Source organism: Chaetodon trifascialis, chromosome 7, assembly GCF_039877785.1.
Source record: "Chaetodon trifascialis isolate fChaTrf1 chromosome 7, fChaTrf1.hap1, whole genome shotgun sequence".
NCBI lineage: Eukaryota > Metazoa > Chordata > Actinopteri > Chaetodontiformes > Chaetodontidae > Chaetodon > Chaetodon trifascialis.
In genome coordinates, this window is record NC_092062.1 from 19,565,955 (window position 1) to 19,586,945 (window position 20,991).

Sequence of the window (20,991 nt, forward strand, 5' to 3'; positions counted from 1 at the left end):
GAAAATCCGTGTTACCCTCAGACACAAACTCTGACATTTTGGGAAATGCAATTTCTTGCCAAGAGTCAGATGAAAAGATTGATACCACTCTCAGGTCTGTACATTCAATATGAAGCTACAGCCAGCAGCTGGTTAGCTTAGCTTAGCACAAAAAAATGAGGCAGGTGTAAACAGCTAGCCTGGCTCTGTCCAATGATTCTACAATTTACACTTTGTTTTATGCACAGATTAGACAAAGCAGACACAGTATGATTATAGGGGAGCTGTGAAGATGCTGGTAGGTGGTGGTTTTGCTTCCCTTGAACAAAGTCAGACATGCTGTTTGTCCCTGCCTCTGGCCTTTCTGCGACGCTAAGCAAACTAGCTATAGCCTTACATTTAGCAGACAGGTGTGAGAGTGGCGTCAACGCTCTCTGCATTAGGGATACTGTGAGCATAATGAGTGTCCCCTCACCTGCGTCTCTGCGCTGCTTATTGAGTGCTGATCAGGAGCCTGTTCGGTCTCTGGCTCAGTTTTAAGCTCAGGCTCTGGAGCAGCGATCGGTGCTTTCACCTGCTCCTCACTTGCTCCTTTCACCGCCTTCTCCTCCTTCTTGGCCTTGTTCTTCCCCTTCTCTTTTTTCTTCCCCTTTTCCTCTTCCTTCTTTTGCTTTTCTTCTGTCTTTTCCTCCTCCTTGTCCGTCTCTTTCTTCTTCGCCTCTTCTTTCACTTTCTCCTCTTCTTTCTTTTTTGTCTTCTCTTTTGATTTCTCCTCCTCCTCCTCCTTCTTTCTGACCCTTTCCTCTTCTTTCTTCTTTGCTTTTTCGGCCTCTCTTGCCTTTTCCTCCTCTTTCTTCTTTGCTTTCTCTTCTTCTCTCCTCTTTACCCTTTCTTCTTCCTCCGCTTTCCTCTTTGCTTTTTCGTCCTCCTTCTTCTTTATCTTTTCCTCCTTTTCTTTTTTCTTTGCTACCCTCTTGTCAATGTTTTCCTCCTCTTTACTCTCTTTCTTTCCGGCTTCTGCCCCCTTGTCTTTGACTTCAGCAGTCTCCTTCTTTTCCTCTTTTGTCTCCAATTTGTCCTCCCTCTTTTCTACACTCTGCTGTGCTTTCTCCTCCTCCTTTTGCTCCTCTTTCTTTTTCAAGTTTTCCTCTTCTTTTTTCTCCTCGTCCGGTTTCACTTTCTCCTCATCCTTTTTCTCTTGTTTCTTCTTGCCTTCTTTCTTTTTCTTTTTACTGCCTTTCTTCTCAACTTTTTCTTCCTCCTTTTTCTCCCCTTTCTGTTCTACTTTTTCTTCCTTCTTTTTCACTTCTTTTACCTCCTCTACTTTAGCCTCTTTCTCTTCACTTTTCACCTCTTCCACCTTCTCCTCTTCCGATTTGTCAGCTTTTTCCGCCTTGTCAGTTTTTTCCTCCTTGTCTGCCTTTTCCTCCCTGGCCTTCTCTACCTCAAACCCCTCTCCCTCGGAGCACTGTGAGCGGCGTTTCAGGAAAGAGGAGAAGAGGCGAGACAGGCCTTTGCCAGCAGAGGTCCGGGTACGAGGCTTCAGCTGCTCCTCCTCAGGGGAGGTAGCTACGTCAGCAGGCCCGGGCTCAGACGCCTGATCCTGGGCTCTCTTGCTCGACTGCCCCCCCTCTGGCTCGGACGAGGCCCCCTCCGGCTTCTGCTTGTTCTCTGGTTCGGGTTCGGGCTCGGCGCCGCTGGCCTTCTGCTTGCCCTCGGTGTCGGCCTCGCTCACTGCACTTGCCTCTGTTGTCATGGTAGCCACTGGGAAGGAGAACAGGAGGGAGTCAGAGATGGAGAGAGGTCACGGTGCTGCACAGAGTATGACAGCACACAACACAGCTATACTTGGAACACAACAAACAAGATTAGGAGCAGTGGGCTATTAGCCTGTGGTACGAAACAATGGCAAGCAAATGTAATACATGGCCTGTACTACACCGATGCAGTAACTAATGTGTACTACTGCTTATCAGTAAATCACTAATGTTGATGTTCAAGGACTCTGATAAACAATTATACCTGAATGATTAGATTTCAACAGAAAATTAGCAGCAATTAACTTCTAGATTCTTACATTTGCTTCTTCTTCTTTTTTTAAATCACTGTGGAAGCACAACTGACTGTTGGTCAGCTAAAACAAGCAAACTGGGGACCTTGAGCTCTGAGAAACTGTGAAACTTCTTTTTAACAATTTTCCTGATTAAACAATTAATAAATTCACCATCAAAATAATCCACAGTTTAATCGACACAGAAAAGAATCCTATCATATTCCGAATTATTATTATTATTATTATTATTATTATTATTATTGTTGTTATTAACAACAACATGATCCAAAAATTACTATACAAAATAAAATCCAAAACATTTTGTTGTGTGAATTCCCAAATGATATGAACACAATAAGACAAATTTTTAATCATTTTCACTCAATACATTGTGATGATGTGATAGAAAATATCATCTTTTATCATGCAAATAGGGCAATCTGTATGCATGCTTCATTATTTTCACTTAATACTGATCATTTTGGCTGATGAACTAATCAAGAGAAATTTACCATGAGTCATTTATATTGCACTGTTAGTCACCTAAATGAGACTTATTCCATAAAACATGAAGCCAACTGCCTACCGCAGATTATACCCAAACACACATACACAAACATCACTTCATTGCACAATAGGCTTCCTTGTTGAAGAGTGTGTCTGTGTCTACATGGAGCTCTACTGGCGAGCTCACAACGCGGCTTATCACAGACTCATTAAATCTCACTGACACAAAGGAGGCATTCTGCTCCAGAGCGGCATATTAGCACCGCCTGGATCATCCTCGCCAAGCATGCCCTGCTCTTCATGTCACACAAGCCCATCCTACACAGGTCATCTAAGGCACCAGCACTGGGCGATTTCACGACATTTTCCATGAGATGATAGAAAATGGTCAATCATTTGTTAATATTTCTTGCCACCGTGGGCAGCAAACAGGGGAGAATTGTTCTGACTTTTGCATAAACGTGATGAATAATATTAATTTGTAATATATTTAAAGAGCTGGAAAGCCAAAAACAGACATTTCTGTGTCTGAGGATTTGATGCGTTTGATTTCCCGGACAACTCACAATATATACAATGACATATTAGCAGAGGCCAACATATCAGCAGATACATTATTATCTTTCACATGATGACATCAGTGTCTGCATCAAAAATCCAGTCATGGTTGGGCTATATTAGATGATTTTATCATGTGGTGTACCTCTACACAGAACATCTACTGTACGTGGTTGCATAGGTTGCCTTCTATCCTCTTTAACCTGACTGCACAGTAGTTATGGAAGATACCAAGACTGCTGTCAACATGCAGCCGTACTTAAATTACGTGTTATGTGATGTGATTCAGCCGTACTACACAGACAGAGCCCTGGAGCCAAATGCACAAGCCTTTGATTCAGTGCTGTGGCAGCGACAGGACAGATATGGTATATTTAGAAACGTCTAACCAGCTGATTGAATCACACAGCAGACTGAAATACACTGCAGGTATTATGCAACCACGCTACACCTCTCCTAAGTGAGCTTCATCAGCTACAGTGGCTCACATCACAATCAGTTGTTGTCCTCCATGAGACTGCTGCGCATCCTGTCTGGAGTAGGCCTTGTCTAATTGGCGACTAATGTGGCTGTGTTTTCCTCTTCCATATGTAGTTCAAGTCCCACCCTGCCTTGTATGGCGTGGGGGAGGGGAAACGCTAGAGGAGCAGACAGGCCAATCTTCCAGATGTACATGGCCGCCCCAAAGGGTGCAGCCTGGCCCTCTATACCATACACTTCCCACTGGCACTGCAGGACAGCAGGGGAGGAGGAGGGGGTACGCACACAGACCAAATCCTATTTAGCCCTCCCATTGTTTGTGTCCAGTGACCAATAACTGTGCTGCACACTATAACTAATCCTGCCTACCCTTCCCCCCACAAGACCCCCCATAGGCCTATTCCCTAGGTCACCACATACACACACACCAGTATGCATCAGTGCTCACGAGCTCCTCCGGGTCTTTTAATGCTCCGTCATCTCAATTGTGATTGTCAGGAAACAGACATGCTTCTAATGGACCAGCTGAGCTTGTGTCTGCTGCCTCCTCCATTTTGTGCTGCCAATCTGACATCTCTGCTATCAGCCAGCTGAGCAGGACTAACCTGCATCATGACTGATTGAGACAGCGGCGGCCATACTGCAGGATCTCTCAATGCAGCATCAATCTCTCATAATATGAGGGGTATTACTTTATATGGTGTGGAGGTAATTAGATGAAATATTGCTGCACTCTTAAAAAAAAACATGCCCTCAATCCTACATAATTAGTGTCTCTAATGAGCTAAATTATAGATGAAGCAGGCCAGCCTCCAGCAAGAGCGAGCTCGCAGAGAGCTGCGGGATCAGGTGCAAACAACCGCGGCTGGAGTTGAATCAGGATTTGATTTAGACTTTCTGTGACTTTTAATTGAATTTAATGTCCCCGCAGGAAGATTGTTGGAAATTTGATTTGACTCAGTGAATTTTACTTAAAGGAAAGGTCACACATTGCTTGCCTTGAGCTGACTGAGCTCAAAGGACTTGCATTTTGAGAAAATTCATTATTTTACAAGCTCCAATTTATGAAGTGTAAAAGTTTTCCTGATGATAGCCCGATGACGTAACTGCTACTAGCAGCAAAACTCACTCGAATGCCCCATCGATCCAAGTTGTCGGCTTTAAAAAGATATTTTCACAAACATGTCCAAAACCTTTATATTATTGGCCAGTGATGCTGCTGCTGCTGTGCCTGTTTGTGAGTGTGTGTGTGTGTGTGTGTGTACACCGCATGTGTGATGAAATCAGATGAGAGGGCTGGATGGGGAAGAGCTTGCAGAGAAAGAGGAGGAGGTATAGTATATAAATAGCTACATGTGCTCAGGATGCAGGGACTCATTAGTTAGCCTTTACAGCCAAGCTCATACCTATTTCTGTTCGCAGCGAACTGCACACAACACGCATGTGCACATGTGCATACATGTGTGCATAGCCGCATACACACACACACGACGCATGCACGATTACATACAGCACATAGCGTGACAGCGGGGAGATTTTATTTGTTTTGAGTGAATTCGCTGCACCTCCCCAACCAACACTGGCCGCTGACTGACAAGTAACATGAGTTCCACGGTAACGTTGCCCCGCAGGAACACTAGGACAAAAAGAAAGCATGTTTCCTGGGTGCTGAGAGTAGGCTTAAGGAATTAGAAGGAGTTTAGAGTTAATCAGCCCCCAAGTGACCAAGTGAGATTATCTCCATCTATCTACCTGCCTTCAGAATCTATCTCACTGTCTCCACTCTGAGTCTCCCACTCTGTCTCTCGGTGTGCCTCTCTGGGTGTGCGTGCATCTGTGTGTGTGTGTGTGTGTGTGTGTGTGTGTGTGGGAGAGAGAGAAAAGCTGGCAGAAGCAGCCATGGGCTGTGCTGATTCATGGTTTTATGTGGAGCCCCGCCTACCTGGCTGAAAATCAACAGAAATGAACTGAAAGCCAAGATATCAGTCCTCTGACCACATGGTGGCTCCTATTAACCTCTCTAAGTAAACACACACCCACATGCCAACATACACGCTAACACGTGCCTGGATGAGCTGCTCGTATGTTCAGTTCATGCACACAAGCCTGCTCTGCAACATCGTGAGCGCACACAAACGGGCAGGCGCTGAATATTTTAAATGATCACAGTGTACACACGTACTTCTTAATTAACGATCCGATGGTTAAAAATAATACTGCATGCTTTCAGGATAAGGGAGAGAGAGCAGATTCTTGTTGTGTTTTAAATGTGATCAAACTTTCAGTGAAGCACCAAAGATGAGGACTGGGTGACACTCAGCAAAAAGCTATTGGGCAACAAAGGGTTATTTCAGTCTAATCCTCTGTGTAAACCTATCCCAAACCCAGTTCTAAACTAATCAATACACACAGATGGTCTGTGAGCGTGATGCTGTAACGTGAACCGACATGGGAAAAGAATGAAGTAGCTTGATTGATTTACTGCGGTTGCCCTGAAAGCACTTCTGAATCCATCTCCAACATCGCCTCAGCCAAAGCCCATTGACTGAATAGTATATATGTGTACATTAGTGCACATTGTGAAGGAGGTGCTCTTTCTTTGCGTCCAGAAAGCAGGAGAAATAAGCTGAATGATTCAAAACAGTATCAGAATAATCTGATCATTTGTGTGACTGTGTGCGTAAAGGCGATGTAAAGTTTGACTTGTTCTTAAGCCCGCCACATCGACACACTCCTTCATTCATGAAGAAAAGCACCAGCAGCTCTGTGAGGCGGCTATGTGGAGCCTGCTCCTTATTTAGCAATGCTCATACAACAGAGTAGTAGTCTAACTGCACGAATGCATCATAACTCCCAAAAGAGGATTAACACCAGCAAGCTCTTCTGGGACCTCGGTGACCTCACTCTCACACAGCAGAGCCAAAAACATCCTTCAGCATCACTTGAGCACAACACTGCTGATTCAGCAGCACAGGAGGCCCCCGAACACCCGGGTCTTATCCCTGTCGTTTTTTAACCTCTGTGTTTACTCATGTTTGTGTGTACAATTGTATTACTGCTGCCTCCGTCTCTCCCTCATCCTCCCTACGTCACATCTGCAGCTTCATAAAAGATTATCTGGCTATATATATCCAGCGGTATCATCAATGGAGATGAGGGTTATTGGATGAGTTTCTGTTGAGTGCGTTATTGGTGGCACAGGCATGCACACAGAGGGACAGATAGAAATGCACACATGCCGCCCTCCAGCCAAGATGGATATTTTTAAACCCATGCACTCAAACTGGGGGTAAAAGCAAGTCATGTCAAGCAGAAACTGTAGTCCAAAAAGCAATGGCATCTCTGTAACAGCATGGGAAAACAACGTGTGAACATCTGAGCGCACACATTGTTGGAAATAGCTGTAGCACGCAAGAACATCCTGACATGAAGAGGCACAAGTGCATCAACTGGAACAATAACTACTTAACATATGAATGGTTTAAGGGACAAAATAGGACGAGATTATTGTCTCTTATACATGAAACTCAATAGCATCAGACATCTATGTTGCGCTTTATGTGGGTGAGCATTGCTAGAGAGAAAGCTTTAAGGTTGAGCTGAAAATATATTGTTTATTTTCCACACAGTCATCACTTAGTATCAGTGCGTGTAGGCTTAATCCAAAAAGATTTTTGTAAAGCGGAAGTTTCCTAGAATATTCAAACTGTGCGCCTTCGTTCGGCTCACTGATAACTTCGATGTTCTTTCATTTTCACAAAAACAACTCCCACATGTGGGAAAGGCGCCGCAGCCTGCGCTCACACGGAGCGCTTTTCATTCATCGCTCCGCTCTTTTAACTGGCCAGCATTCAAACTATAACTTTCATTTAAATCGAGAAACCATCGCCGAGCTGTCCCCTGGTAACACACCCCGATGCCGCTTCAATTTCAACTTTTTCTTTCCTCAACTAAAACCGCAGCACAGTTCCAGGCAGGATCGGGCCAGCGTGCCGGGGTATTTAAACAATCTGTGTATGAAAATGGCGCCGAATGTCCAACAAAACAAATAAACACTAAGTCACCCCCACCGCCCGCGGAACATGAATCTTATATTTGGCTTACCTACTCTAGGATTAGCATCAATGGGAGAGGAAACGGCGCAAAAAAAAAAAAAAGAAAATCCGACAAAATCCAATATTCCGCACGTTCAGAGGAGGAACAATGTTGCGGAGCGACGCATGCTTTGTTGTGCAGCTGAAGGTGTCCGATGCGCGTAAAGGGGTGGAGTCTCTCTGAGGCTTCGACTTGGCTTGACCGACTGAGCACCGAGCAGCAACCGCATGCGAGGTTGGAGGAGAGGGACGCAACTTTCCTATGGTGCTGATGAGAGCCGCTCCACGCCTCCAAATATGAGGCTGTGTTCGAATATGAGAGTAGTTATTTGTGTGATAAATTTGTGCTGCAGAAGTCCAACCCCAAAGAACTCTTGAGTGACGCGCGAGTGTTGAAAACTGCAGATAAACGGCAGATTTCTACAAGCATCAGCACATATGTATGCTAGAAAAGGTTTAATATAATGTATTAAACCCAGTTACAACAATCCCCAACAGCCGTGGGGTAAGGCGAGCCAGTGAGTGCAATCATTAACACAGTACAATGTCCAGAAACAGGAGGGAAGCGCAGAGGCCACAGCGGTAATCCTCAGTCTTTGCCAGTGTTCTCAACATGGTGCATTCAAGTGCACCGTATGAAGGAAAGTGTCCGGACTACAAACTTCAGACTACAAGCGGTATAAATATTCAATATTTAAAAACAAACCAGCACACATGTGCGATCAAACTGTCTTCATGGACCCCGGCATGGTCCCCACCCATCTGCCTGACCCCATTAGGGCCATACGGCTCATAGGCAGAAATGTGTGTGTGTGTGTGTGTGTGTGTGTGTGTGTGTGTGTGTGTGTGTGTGTGTGTGTGTGTGTGTGTGTGTGTGTGTGTGAGAGTGGGTGGGGGGGGGTAAAGGAGGGTTATTATTCTCACAGCCACATGGGGCAAAGGAACTATCACCTTTGTCTAACAGAGGCATGTTCGTGTGGCATGCTCCGCAGTGTCACGTGTCATTTCTGGTCAATTCATCTGCTATGCATTGATTAAAATTTCTTACCAGTGCAAAGGCGGCTCTGTAAAATCCTGTCATCAAGTCCAGAGGAGGTATCAAGAGGCAACAAAATACAAGTCAAAGAAAATTTCTCTCTAGCACGGGAATGGTCGATAATGGTGCTTTCTTCTTTAGACTTTGACCACTGAACACATTGGTGACGCAAAGGCAGCACAACAGCACGCACGCTGGTGGCGCTTAACATTTACTGTAACCTAATGCGTTAACAGGAGAAATCTGATGAATCCCAGCCAGGTACGAATAGAAAGCACGGGCTGCAGCAGGCCTACGCTTTGGTTCATTCCTGTTCGGAATGAGCAAGCTGGGAGACAACAGAGGAAGAGCGAGGAGGAGAAACAAAGACTATGAGGTCCTCGCGTTGCCTTCAGTTGCTTAGGAACCCCCTGCCCTGCCCTGTGCCTGCTGCAAGGAGCAGGTGTTGAGCTGGACCCAGGAGAGGGATGATAGACAGAGAAGAGAGGGGAGGAAAAGAGGAGCAGCACTCACAGACCCACGGTCCCTTGAGACCATGACAGACTGGAACCACAGACTCTGAGACGAGCCACTCGCCCAGCAGACACACCCAAAAACACTGACGCACACTTTGCCCCCCCCCCCCCCCCCCCCCCCCCCCCCCGTCACTCCTGTTGTTCATAAGCGCGGGCAAATACACGCATACACTGGCGCAGTGCATTACTCCAGCTGAGTGCATGGGGGTTATGTTTGTTTGGAACATCTTTATCCCTCTCTGGCTCCATCGCTCAGTGATTACATAATGCCCCATACCACTTCCACCCAATTCATCTCTCGTTGACTTTCAATGCCGCATCTGGGTGCACACCACACACAACACGCCGCCTTCCCTCCTGCATCTTATGTAAAACAACTTGTGCAGCTTTGAAAATGCTTTAAATATGAATTTTTGCGTGCTTGTGATTGAGGCATGGCTTGCAGGGGTTTTATTTTGTGCTCAGGATCTGAGCTCTCAAGAGCACTAACGGGATAGATGGTAACAGCGCATCAATATTCATAGCGCACCATTAAGTTCTGAAGAATTTATGAGGCAGGAATGTTCCATGTTTCTGCCCCTTTCCGCCAGCAGACATGTTGCCCGTCCCTCTTGTCATAGGCCAAGTTGGAATTCTCACCTTCACCACACGCCTTCGAGACTTTAAATAATCCAGCATGATGTTTCATGGAAGGGAAGGTCCGAACATAAAGTGCATCCTGTGCTATAATCTAATACAGAGAATAGGACAGGACAACTTTCCAAAAAAAAAGTCTGCAGCTTGTGAAGCTACCACAAACATTTGCATGTAGCAACAATGCACAGCGATGAGTCATATTGGAAATGAAATGCTTACATTAATATGCATGCGCTTGGATGTCATCTTAGATCTTGTAAAAAGACACTGTACCAAGCCCTGGAGCTTAAAGTACTTTGAGCAGATTGTGGTGGACATTCTAGGCCACCTAAGTACATCCGACATTGTGTTTGATCATCTGACGCTACTGTAAATGGCCTCGTTTTCTTGGTTTACACTGCCACCTGGTGGAGAGATGGTCAATGACACATCTTCTCACATGCATGGCAGTGATGGGACTGAACAGACAGAAAACACTGCACTGCAATTACAATTCTTATATGTCTCCTTTATATTGATTACATTTCCCAATACACAGTGCAATCTCGGCATAAATATGTGCCCTTCGAGTCTTATAATGAAACAAACCATGGTGAAAGATAAAAATCACTCGTTCAAGATGAATTTGCTGTAAGAGAGGGAATCCCCACCAGCACTAATCTACCTTAATACAGAGCTGTAAGCCATGCTGGGGGCATGTGTGCATGAGAGATAAAGATGTGTTTGCGTCCAGGCGCCTCAGGGTGACACAGTCACACTACCCCTCCCAAAACCAGTCTGATGTGGACCAGCAGGTCAGCATGAAGCCATAATTCCAGCTACTAAAGCTCTCACTGGGAATCCCTCGCAACATTGTTTCAGATCTGTTTGATGCTGAACTATTAAAAAGGATGCCATTGATTTTTTTATGACCTAATCATAAAATAACATACAACAAATGAAGAAAGGATTATTGTAGAGAAGCAGTCTAACCAGGCACGCCTACAGCGAATGCATGCATGCAGAAGATTCAGAGGGAGTCAGCAAAGTCTGCCTTCAGATCCCAGTGAGAATGGCATGCAGTAATCGAGACTGAATATTTAATGGTCTGTATAAAGACTGATGAGCTATGACTTAATAGAATCATTGCATGAATATAAATGAAATGTGTCTCTGCAGCTGAGAGCAAGGCTGTTTAATTATACTCTGCATTACCTTCAAACCAAACAGTGCTACATTAAGGAAGGACTCATTTGTACATGCATATTTCATTAGGTAAAAGAAGCGTCACTGAGTATGTACTGTGGGCAAAACTCACAAAACAGCAAGAATATAAAATGGTTCATATCGCCTTTCTTGTACTTTTTCATTCAAACGGTAAATGATACTCACGTCACATCCATGCAGAAGGTCATTGCAGATTACATGGACAATCCCAGCCAGTGTGACCAGGTCAGAGACAGGAGAAAAACAAGAGGTCAGGTCAGTGAGCGTTCAGCACACAGTGGAACAAATACTGTACTTGAGTGAACCTGTTTGCATAAGAAATGACAGCAGTGCAGCACATAAACAAGTTCTAATTCATCACATAACTGATGGACCTGAATTAGATCATGACCAGTGGTTGAAGTATAGTCTACAGTGCCAGCATCCTTTGAGAAGTGAGAGGAAAACAATATAAGAAGGCTGTGCTGGGGCCAAATCAGTTGTTAAAGTCAAAAAGAATTAGCACAGGTTTTCTCTAGATTTCTACTTCTGCTCTCATCATAATAAACAGACATAATATTAAATTGTATATCATACAATTTAAGGCTTATCTCTGACTGTGTTCTCGTTTGTGACCATTAAATCAGCCCAGAGCCTGCGGACTGGTGCCTGACAACAAACCTCCAGCTGACATCTCTCATCATTTTTATCGCGCTGTCTAAACCCTACGGCGGGTTACGAGTCCTGTTTGTCTTCTTTCCTCCGCAGACTAACAGCACAAACATCCCTGACCTCGTCTTGTTTGACTTAATCCCTCCAAATGCGGCGCAGTGAACTCCAGGCGAACCGCCGCCGCAAGGAAACGGGAAATGAAGCCCCTGTCTGGGAAAAGGTGCGCCATGTCAACACAATGAAAGTGTCCGAGTCGGCGAGCCGTACCTGACCAGACGGACGTATCCTCTGCGGGTTCCCTCCACCTTTACCTTCACGCCATAATTCCTCGATTTCCCTTCCGCGCGACTCGGAGACTATCGATCAGGTTTCCACAGAGAGGCGGTGTCGCAGCAATGACGAAGCACTAAGTAGTGATGGGTGGAGATCAGAGGTGGGAGCGTTACTTCCAAACCCCACAGATGACTCCTCACTTGTTATTATTAAAAGTAATGGCATACTGAGAGTTTCTAGGGAAGCAAGGTACAGCATTTCACATACTTACGCATGCCGAGGCGTTTCTGTTGGCTACAGGTGAGTCAGGTCCGGTGTATTTCCTGCAGCACAGTGATTGGCAGTAGGTGAGGTAGTCCTAAATGCCCCCACACAGATGGGGAAGCATTTCAGGAGGCGTTCAAATAACAGTGCTCGTGCTGGCACTGAGGATTCCTTATCAAAATGTCAACTCAGTGGAAAACAGGTGCAGCTCACCTATTGCGTGACAGGATCCAGTATCCGGGCCCGGGTGTCAGAGAGGAATGCGCGGTCAAAGAGTAGGATTTTGCTCCATACTGCCAACTTTTGTGCCAGTGTTGGCTGTGAGCGGTCACAAGCAGTCCGACAGCAACAAACAGGTCGTTTCTGCACACGCTCTTCACCGGTGGCTCCACGCGGGGGCGCTGTTGCGGATGTGTGTCACCGAGGAACAAAAACAAGGCCCCAAAGCGGGAGATTAATAAAAATACTGACTGTTACAAGTAGTTCCTGGTGAAATGTAAGTTAGGACTTACTTATTCATCTAATACACAAATTATTTTATGTGTGCCCCCTCCTCAAATAAAGTGGTGCGTCCTTAAAGCTCCCCTCTGCTCAAAAATGTGTTTTGCTCATCCTTACTTGGATGTTTGAGCTTCACTCTGCAGAATGATTGTCCGTCATCTCCTGGAGGGAAAAGCTTCCCTGAGCAGGGTTTTGTGACATGACAGCAATCACCACCAGCATGCGAACACACAAGAGTCATTTGAAGAATTTTCAACAAGGTAATTGAACTTTTTTTTTTTTGTGGAAAATCTAAAATGTGTCAAGAGGATTTTAAAAGAAAAGAATCATGAATTCATGGTGGCCTTACAGTAACTTTCCACTTGTGTGTCCCCTCATGCAAAGTAGCTCCTCACCTGTAAAAAGGCCCTCACACAAATCCTATTACTCCATCTATTTAAGCCAATAATAGTAAAATACTGACAGGGACCAATTTACTGCATAACGAGTACTCTTACTTTTGATACTTTAAGTACATTATGCTGGCAGTACTTACATACGAGTACTTAAGTACTGTTTTGAGTGCAGGACATTGCAGTGAAGTATTTTCAAAGTGTGAGTGCCTTTACTTCAGCAAATTATCTTTGTATGTCTTATATATCTTCCACCACGGGTAATACTATACCACTAGTAGCCTACTACTACTACTACTACTACTACTACTAATAATAATAATAATAATAATAATAATAATGGACATCTAGAGGAGTTTTCCCAAATATCCCTGTGACATAAAATCCCTGCAATAACGTTCTCGTAGCACAATGGGAGTCCTACACAATGACATTTAGTGGACACTCTTTAAAAAAAACAGCGTGTATTCCCAAAAGGGGCCCGACACCTCATTGCAGCAGCTGCTACAGCTGGAACATCTGTCTCAGTGTTACCTAAAACCCAGTGGCCAGTGCCGGAGCTATCCCAGTAGGTTAGCCCAATGCATCTGGCCTTAAAGCTGTACGCCTGCAATTAAAGCTGGAGGACTCATGAGAGACTGATTTTCAAAGGGTGGTCAAACTTGAAGCAGCAGATAGATAGATAGATAGATAGATAGATAGATAGATAGATAGATAGATAGATAGATAGATAGATAGATAGATAGATAGATAGATAGATAGATAGATAGATTGATTGATTGATTGATTGATTGATTGATTGATTGATTGCAGTACCAGTGTACTTCCATTCAGCTTTCACATGCACTATATTCTCACAGTGAGGACAACACCTCTCGCTCATTATCATGCTGAGCAGCCAGGATCCACCCAGTGTGATTAACTTCACACACTTAACTCCAACCTTCTGCATGCTCTCACATGAAGATAAGAGCAACTGTCACCACCGACTCACACCAGTCAATTCATGACGGCGGTCGTCATCATCATCAGAGACGTGTGTGACATCCTCTGCAGCCTATGAGGATATGCTGCCCCCTGTTGAACGTTTCCGTCATTCCTTCATGGAAATCTTCTGCAATCATGAAATAAAAGAACAGATATATTTGCATACACCTAGGCACACTCATTTACAATGAAAATAAGGCAAGGAAGCTGCTGTTTGGCAGCCATGAGGACAATTTCATGTATTTTGTGTGAAAACAAGTCTGAACGATATCAAATATATTTTCTAGTTTTGTGAAACTGGGGTGTTTTTAATATTTTTCCACTTAAAAATCATTTGGACAATGACAGTACCATCTGAAAAAGTGGGTAAAAACAAGTTTTACAGCATCTCATGATATGATCCACCTGAACAATGGAGCTGAGTTTTGCATCAGTCACTCAGTGAAGTAATACAACCTATTATGTTTGACCAGGAAGACAGCAGAGCGGGTAGGACGACGACAGCCCTCTATGGGAATAAGCCGCCGGTGCCGTAAGACCTAAGTTATGACTTTAATATGGCTGATAAGGGTCCGTTTTTAACCTCATGTATTATTTTCTACTTATCGATCGGAGCCGCAATATTCCAAATTCTCGAGGAGCCCAACTGGAAATCAGCCAGGGACAAATACAGGCTGCAAAAAGAAAGCATTTTGAAGAAGTATCCCTGCTTGGCAAAAGAAGATCTGGAGGAGATTTTGGAGGTATGAGTCAAGCTTTTTTGTCAACGGTTTGACAAACAGAAACCAGAGTAAGTTGTCCGTTTACTCTAACTTACATTCATGTGAGCAACTCTGTGGAGATTGACCAACTAATGAACTCACCCATCAGTTCTCATAGAGTTATCAGAGAAAAGTAGGCCAAAGAAGTCGAAATCTATACCAGCCTGTATTTCTTTAATTAATTTGAGCCTGAATTGACGAGTGGAAGAGAAGTTGGCTGTATTTATTTAAGTCAGGACACCTCAGAACTGGTTTTTCCTGCTTTGGAACAAACGTCAACCCGCATGGCTGACGCGGATCATGTCAACCTGAAACAAGCCACTGGTTCTTTTGGGTTAAAACGCGCTGTTCATATCCGCGATGGCGCCTGAACATTAGAAACAGTCCTGATTGAAACAGGGTATGGTGGCGCTGAGCGTGAAGGTGCATGTCTCCAGAAGCCACAAGTATGTGAATGTTTGCGTAAGGTGTGCCACGCTGTAATGGCTGCGTGGGGCGCTCGGACATTTCTAAGCCATGATAAAGGCCCAATAAAAGAATAAAACAAAACGGCACCGTTTTGATGGCCGTCTTTGAGGAAAACTAACAGCAGAGGTTGTGAATGGATTTTGCTGTGTCAGATTTACTGTGTTTACTCACTCAGATAGTGTCAGAGGCTGCGGGCCAAGGTGTGACCATCACCGGTGACATACACCGCAACACCTGGGACTGGGCCAACTCTGTCATCTTTGCTTCCACCATTGTCACCACTATAGGTGTGTATGAGATCCACACTACTTGGCACTAATATAATTATTGCTGATATTACTTTTACAGGACGTACGTATGTAAGTACTTACTTTAATTTAAAATCTAACACTGACAAATAATCAATTATCTTGTAATCATGCGCAATATAACATTATGTTTGTACTATATACTTGTTTGTGTGAGAGTAGCGTACTAATCATATATGAATTTTGCAAAGACATAAATAAAGAAAACAGCTCAATACTACTTTGTAATAAGGGAAATCATTTGTGCATGAAAACGTCAGCTCTGAAAATCCCCTTGAAGAAATATCCTGATTAATAACTCAATATCTTCACATTTGATGACTTTCAGTGGTAAAATATATAAGGACAAGAATTAAACGTGCATTTGTATGTATGTTAACTTGTTGCAAGTGATCAAACTGTGCATTGAAGACGTCTTCCTGTCAAATGAGTTACGACAGTAGCCAGCTGTTTTTCAACCTGGCAACCCAAATTTCATCCTTCCTGCTTTGTAAAGGAATACTAAATGACTTATTCCCCATTAGTAAAGCCAGTAAACCTTTATAGATGATAAATCTTCATATCTCTTGGTGCTGTGTGTTAATATTTCCTCTTGTAATCTGCAGGTTTTGGTAACGTTGCTCCCAAGACTAAAGGCGGTCGTGTGTTCTGCATCCTGTACGGCCTGTGTGGGATACCTCTGTGTCTGGTATGGATAAGCAAGCTGGGTTCATTCTTCGGAGACCGGGCCAAACGTCTGTCCCAGGTTCTGATAAGTAAAGGAGTTTCAGTGGTAAGAGTGCGTTAAAGTGTTAAGATGCAGCTCCATCAAGTTATTGTAATATTACATAAAGATGTGTTTCTTTTCTCCTTTCTGCCAGAAAAAGGTGCAGTTAATCTGCACAGCTTTGTTCCTGTTATGGGGGCTGTTGGTGCACCTGCTGCTCCCTCCACTTGTCTTCATGTCTCTTGAAGGATGGAGCTACCTGGAAGGCCTTTACTTCTCTTTCATCACACTTACAACGGTTGGTTTTGGAGACTATGTGGCAGGTATGTTTAATTCATGGAATAATGTAACACGTTTAATCTGAGGTTTCTCTGAGGTTATTGGTGGGTCTGAATTTTTGTTTCGTTAAGTCCTTTGTTATTAATGTCACGCCGGTGCATCGACTCTCGTTTCAGGTGTAAACCCAAACATCGAATACCCCAGACTGTACCGAGTATTTTCAGAGTTATGGATCTACATGGGCCTGGCTTGGCTGTCTCTGTTCTTCAGCTGGAACGTCAACATGGTGGTGGAAGCTCACAAGGTGCTAAAGAAAAGAAGACACAAGCACAGACACTTCTATGACGAGGAGCCCCAGCCAGTAGAGGTCAAACCCAACTCAGATGGAAAGCCGACCGTTATCGACATCTTCGACTTCCCGAAGGATGAAGACTACAGCACTGTCATCAAGGAGATTGGAGCCACGGCGAATAAAATAAAGGCTGCAGACAACATAAATCGCTCTAAGAGCTGCAGCGACATCTTGGCCACCAACATCCAGACCCTGGATCACTCGCCTCGGCACAGACGCTTGATCAGTATCAGTGAAGTGTTCATGAATGCAAAGAGTGTGGTGAACAAGGGTGATCAAAAAGGGGGGCGCTCTGTAATGCAAGAAAGCAACAGCGGTGTGAGAACGGATGATGAGGAGAACAAGGACAGCTGTTCATTTGATTCAGAAACTCACGGTATCGTATTCACTGCACCGATCAAAGATGCCACAGAAGAGGAAAGTGTACAGCATCCTGATGGTGGGGATACTAGGTTTAGAATATCCAAGGTTGTAGAGGAAGATTTGTTAATGGAGAAAGATGAAAAAGAGTAAAATATCTTCTCCGAAACTTTTCTTTATACTTTTTACCACAGTTGTGGAATCAGGCTGAGTTTTATATGAAACTAATGAAAATGCTGTTATGTAGCATGAAAACGAACAGAATTATGTGAAAAGAATGACTCTAGACAAACTAAGGCTGCACTGATAGACGGTTTATTGATTTACAATGACATTATTTTAATAAACTCTTCAATTACTGGCTGCACACAATGTGCCAGTATCAGGGAAAATAATCTTCTTTTCTTCCACAAATGGTGAATCACAATTACGTTTCTTTCAACCCATACCCATCCAAATCTTCATTTCATTCATTCTTGGTGATCACAGATACAGAATACACAAGCTATTTCAAATCACAGCACAGGGCTTTGTGGAAAGCACTGCCAATGAGCAACTTCCCCCCATAGGGAGCTGCTATAGTGGAGGCCATGATCACATGACCATCATCAACATACTCCTGGCTCACCACTGGATGCTCTGACAGAATGTTCTGGATCCGGATGATCTGGAGGAAACATGAATAAAAATATCAGGCAAATTCAAATGACAATTAAAACAACAAAAACAACTACAAAGAGACCGACCTCAGAGCCAGGTGGATCTTCAGGGTTATACTTCGACAACTTCATGCTATTTGGATGACAACCCAGCCACAGGTCGCCTGTCCTGTGGTCCACGTCGATGTTATCACAGAGTGACCCAACACCTACAGACTGGTTGCGAACATGAGAGTAAAGCACAAAGTGATATTGTTTTTAGGATTAAGTTGCTAAAAAGCATAGAAATAGTGATAAAAAAAAAAATGTTGTTGTTTATATAGAATATGAAGCCACAGCCAACAGTCAGTTAGCTTAGCTTAGCATAAAAACCTGGAAACAGATGGAAACAGCTGGCCCGGCTCTGTCCAAAACTCTTAAGCTCACTAATTGTGAAATGACGTTTGCTTAATCAGTACAAAAAGTGAGTGAGTTTACTTAAATTTTTGCTGATGGCAGAAAAAATGAAAACACTCCATTACCTTAACCTTTGCTAACTGTTCCCCTTCATGTCTCTCAAAAACATGTACCTCATGGCCGACGATATCTGAAACATAAATATGCCTGGAAGAAGAGAGCATTCCTGGTTCATTATGTTTGCATTGCTGTGGAAAAGTTAAACAAACAAACATGCAGCTAAAAAAACTGGGGACAACCGTTTGTCAGGCGATATGTTGATGCCATTCGGGGACAGAAAGCCACCGGCTGCCACCCTCACTTCCTCTGGACTGTAGTACACCACCTCACACAAGGGGATACTCAGGATGAGAAACAGAGTGCTAAGTATATCGTTGTGATAGTAGTGATCATTTGTGGCGTAGAAGCTCTCCACTCCGACTGCCACGATATCATTAACACTGAAAGGTGCAATGAATAAGTTAGAAAACGCACACAGAGAGACGGTCAAATATAAAACATGTGATGCAGTGAATGGTTTCTTACACAACACGTACCTGTGGAGAAGCGGGTGGGTAATCGTTTTTAGATGCACAAGTGTGTCCTCCCGAGCGTAACGAAAGATCTCAACTTGGCTTTTGTTCTGAGGGTGATTGACGACAAACAGGTACACAGAGTCATCTGCAAACAAACAGCAGTGTGTTGCGTGGTGTCGTTATTCTCCTCTTTCACCTTTCCTGCTTCCTGCTAGCTTTGCTTTTCTTCAGCAGAACACAGCGCGCACTTCCAGTCCATCACATTTGATATGCATTCGAGTACAACCATAGTGGACCGAACGAGAACTTTTGATGCAAAGAAATTGAAACTTCATTTCTTTTTTGTCTTGTCAAGTCTTTTTTTGTTTGTGTTTTCATATTCATCAAATGAATGAAGCGTGACCAGTTCAGGCACAGATACTTTGTTTTCTTTGTTCCGTATTTGCAATGCTGCATCTGGTTTGTACTTCACCTGCTTCATCAGTGTATACACTAATGCCGTGAGGATTGAAGGAGCTGAGGTCCAGGTCTCCCTTAATTTGCAGCTCCACTGGGGTTGGCTTTGGGTGCAGCAAATCCACAATGTACATTTTCCCGGGATCATCAGAGAATGAAGGCAGTATAGAATACTTCAACCCCTGAGTGGATCACAAGATGCACAAGATGTCGGTGCATGTGATTTTGCTTGAGGAGGTCATTACACAAACACTTCATGACTTATGTCAACTAACTGCTAATGAGAACTGCTATAAATCTGTTGATGCATAATTTATCATAATGTAGAGGATTATTTAAGGACACTGCATTGTTGTAAAAGATCCATGCAATATGCTAAGGTATTAATCACACACTGTGCTCAGAAATGCCAGTCCATCTTTTAGTATTGTGATGTCCTCTGCTCCATATTCTGCACAAGACAAAATTATTACACTTTTCAGCAACGTGTAGATTACAGAACATTTCTGAAAGTGTAAATCCCAAACTTTAGACACTGACGTGAAAATAAAGCCAAAAATACCTACCAATATTCTGTAAATACTGACATTTGAGATGCTTCACAGGCACCTCTCTGTCAGCAAGGGTTATTTCCCTGCAAAGCAAATTAAATATGACAAAGTCTGTTATGGAAAAACAAAAACCAGAACCTGCACGTGTACTGTACCATATGTTACACTTTTGTCATCAGCAGAACTCGGATAATAAATGAGTCCTGCATACCAGAACATGATGTTACTTAATGTAGTTACAAACAGCTGTCAGCTCCTAAACCGCTTCAATAACATCATATAATGCCTCTTATTCGCTACTAATAATAAACGCTTACTTTAGTTTAAGAAATCCGTATCCAATGAAAGCTGCAAAGGCAGCAACAACACCAGCGATCAGTGCTTTCTTCATAGCAGCCATGTTTAGAGGTCAAAGGTTACTCAGGAACTCCTTCAGAGTGTATTTACATAGCTGCACCACAGATGGAGCTAAAGCCTGTGTGTTTGTGTGTTGCCTTGTGAACTCTGGATGGGGTATTCCAAATTGGCATCACAATTATTCCAAAGAAAAACCTGTCACCCTTATATGGATCAGTATTTAGGGGTCTTTAAAAGTGTTAATCACACTCAATGTGTTAGCATACCTTAGAGCCAATAAATAAAAAAACATAAAAAGCAGCCGATGCATATGAATATATAAACACAACAAAAAGTCACAGTACAAGTACTGCATTGTTCATACACAGTGGGGAAGGTAAAACATAACAGGGAGGAAGCTGGATGGACCTGAGTTTCTTGTGGAGTGGGAAAACAAGATATGACTTGTGCAATTTGAGATACGCAAGACAGCAAGAAAGCAAATGACTGGTGACAACCTGCCCTCCATTCAGGACCTGTGCATGTCCAGAGGCAGGAAACATCACCGCAGACCCATCACACCCTGGTCCAACGTCTCCCCTCTGGTTGGCGCTACAGAGCCCCGCACCCCAAAAACAACCTGACGCAGAGG

The 20,991-nt window shown here is 43.7% G+C and overlaps 3 protein-coding genes across 16 annotated transcripts in view; 1 reads left to right on the top strand and 2 right to left on the bottom strand.

Annotated features, from left to right (window-relative positions):
* LOC139333345 (uncharacterized) overlaps positions 1-7,851 on the bottom strand; it is a 29,001-nt gene extending 21,150 nt beyond the window's left edge. For 10 of the 13 annotated variants that reach the window (XM_070965652.1, XM_070965651.1, XM_070965656.1 and 7 more), the window contains exons 1-2: positions 7,686-7,850; positions 455-1,743 (exon numbers count right to left, since the gene is read on the bottom strand). In XM_070965652.1, the coding sequence (XP_070821753.1) occupies positions 455-1,743; position 7,686 (1,290 nt within the window). In that variant the 5' untranslated portion in view covers positions 7,687-7,850. Of the gene's footprint in view, positions 1-454; positions 1,744-7,681 lie in introns of all 13 variants that reach the window. The other 3 variants (XM_070965650.1, XM_070965647.1, XM_070965648.1) reach the window with 2 other exon arrangements.
* Positions 7,852-14,633: 6,782 nt separating this feature from the next.
* LOC139333692 (potassium channel subfamily K member 5-like) lies at positions 14,634-17,524 on the top strand. Its single transcript, XM_070966303.1, has 5 exons — positions 14,634-14,875; positions 15,537-15,648; positions 16,275-16,441; positions 16,530-16,698; positions 16,831-17,524. The coding sequence occupies exons 1-5, from the start codon at positions 14,690-14,692 to the stop codon at positions 17,517-17,519; spliced, it is 1,323 nt and encodes a 440-aa protein (XP_070822404.1). The 5' UTR covers positions 14,634-14,689; the 3' UTR covers positions 17,520-17,524.
* A 242-nt stretch (positions 17,525-17,766) lies between these two features.
* LOC139333693 (serum paraoxonase/arylesterase 2-like) lies at positions 17,767-20,405 on the bottom strand. Of its 2 annotated transcripts, XM_070966305.1 has the most exons (9): positions 20,321-20,405; positions 20,019-20,086; positions 19,848-19,903; positions 19,469-19,634; positions 19,018-19,141; positions 18,721-18,921; positions 18,547-18,628; positions 18,113-18,241; positions 17,767-18,033 (listed from the first exon to the last, which is right to left on the bottom strand). In XM_070966305.1, the coding sequence occupies exons 1-9, from the start codon at positions 20,401-20,403 to the stop codon at positions 17,872-17,874; spliced, it is 1,071 nt and encodes a 356-aa protein (XP_070822406.1). In that variant the 5' UTR covers positions 20,404-20,405; the 3' UTR covers positions 17,767-17,871. The 2 variants fall into 2 exon arrangements, with proteins under 2 accessions (XP_070822406.1, XP_070822405.1); XM_070966304.1 differs by having other exon boundaries at positions 17,869-18,033; positions 18,721-19,141; positions 20,321-20,403.
* Between the last annotated feature and the right edge of the window lie 586 nt (positions 20,406-20,991).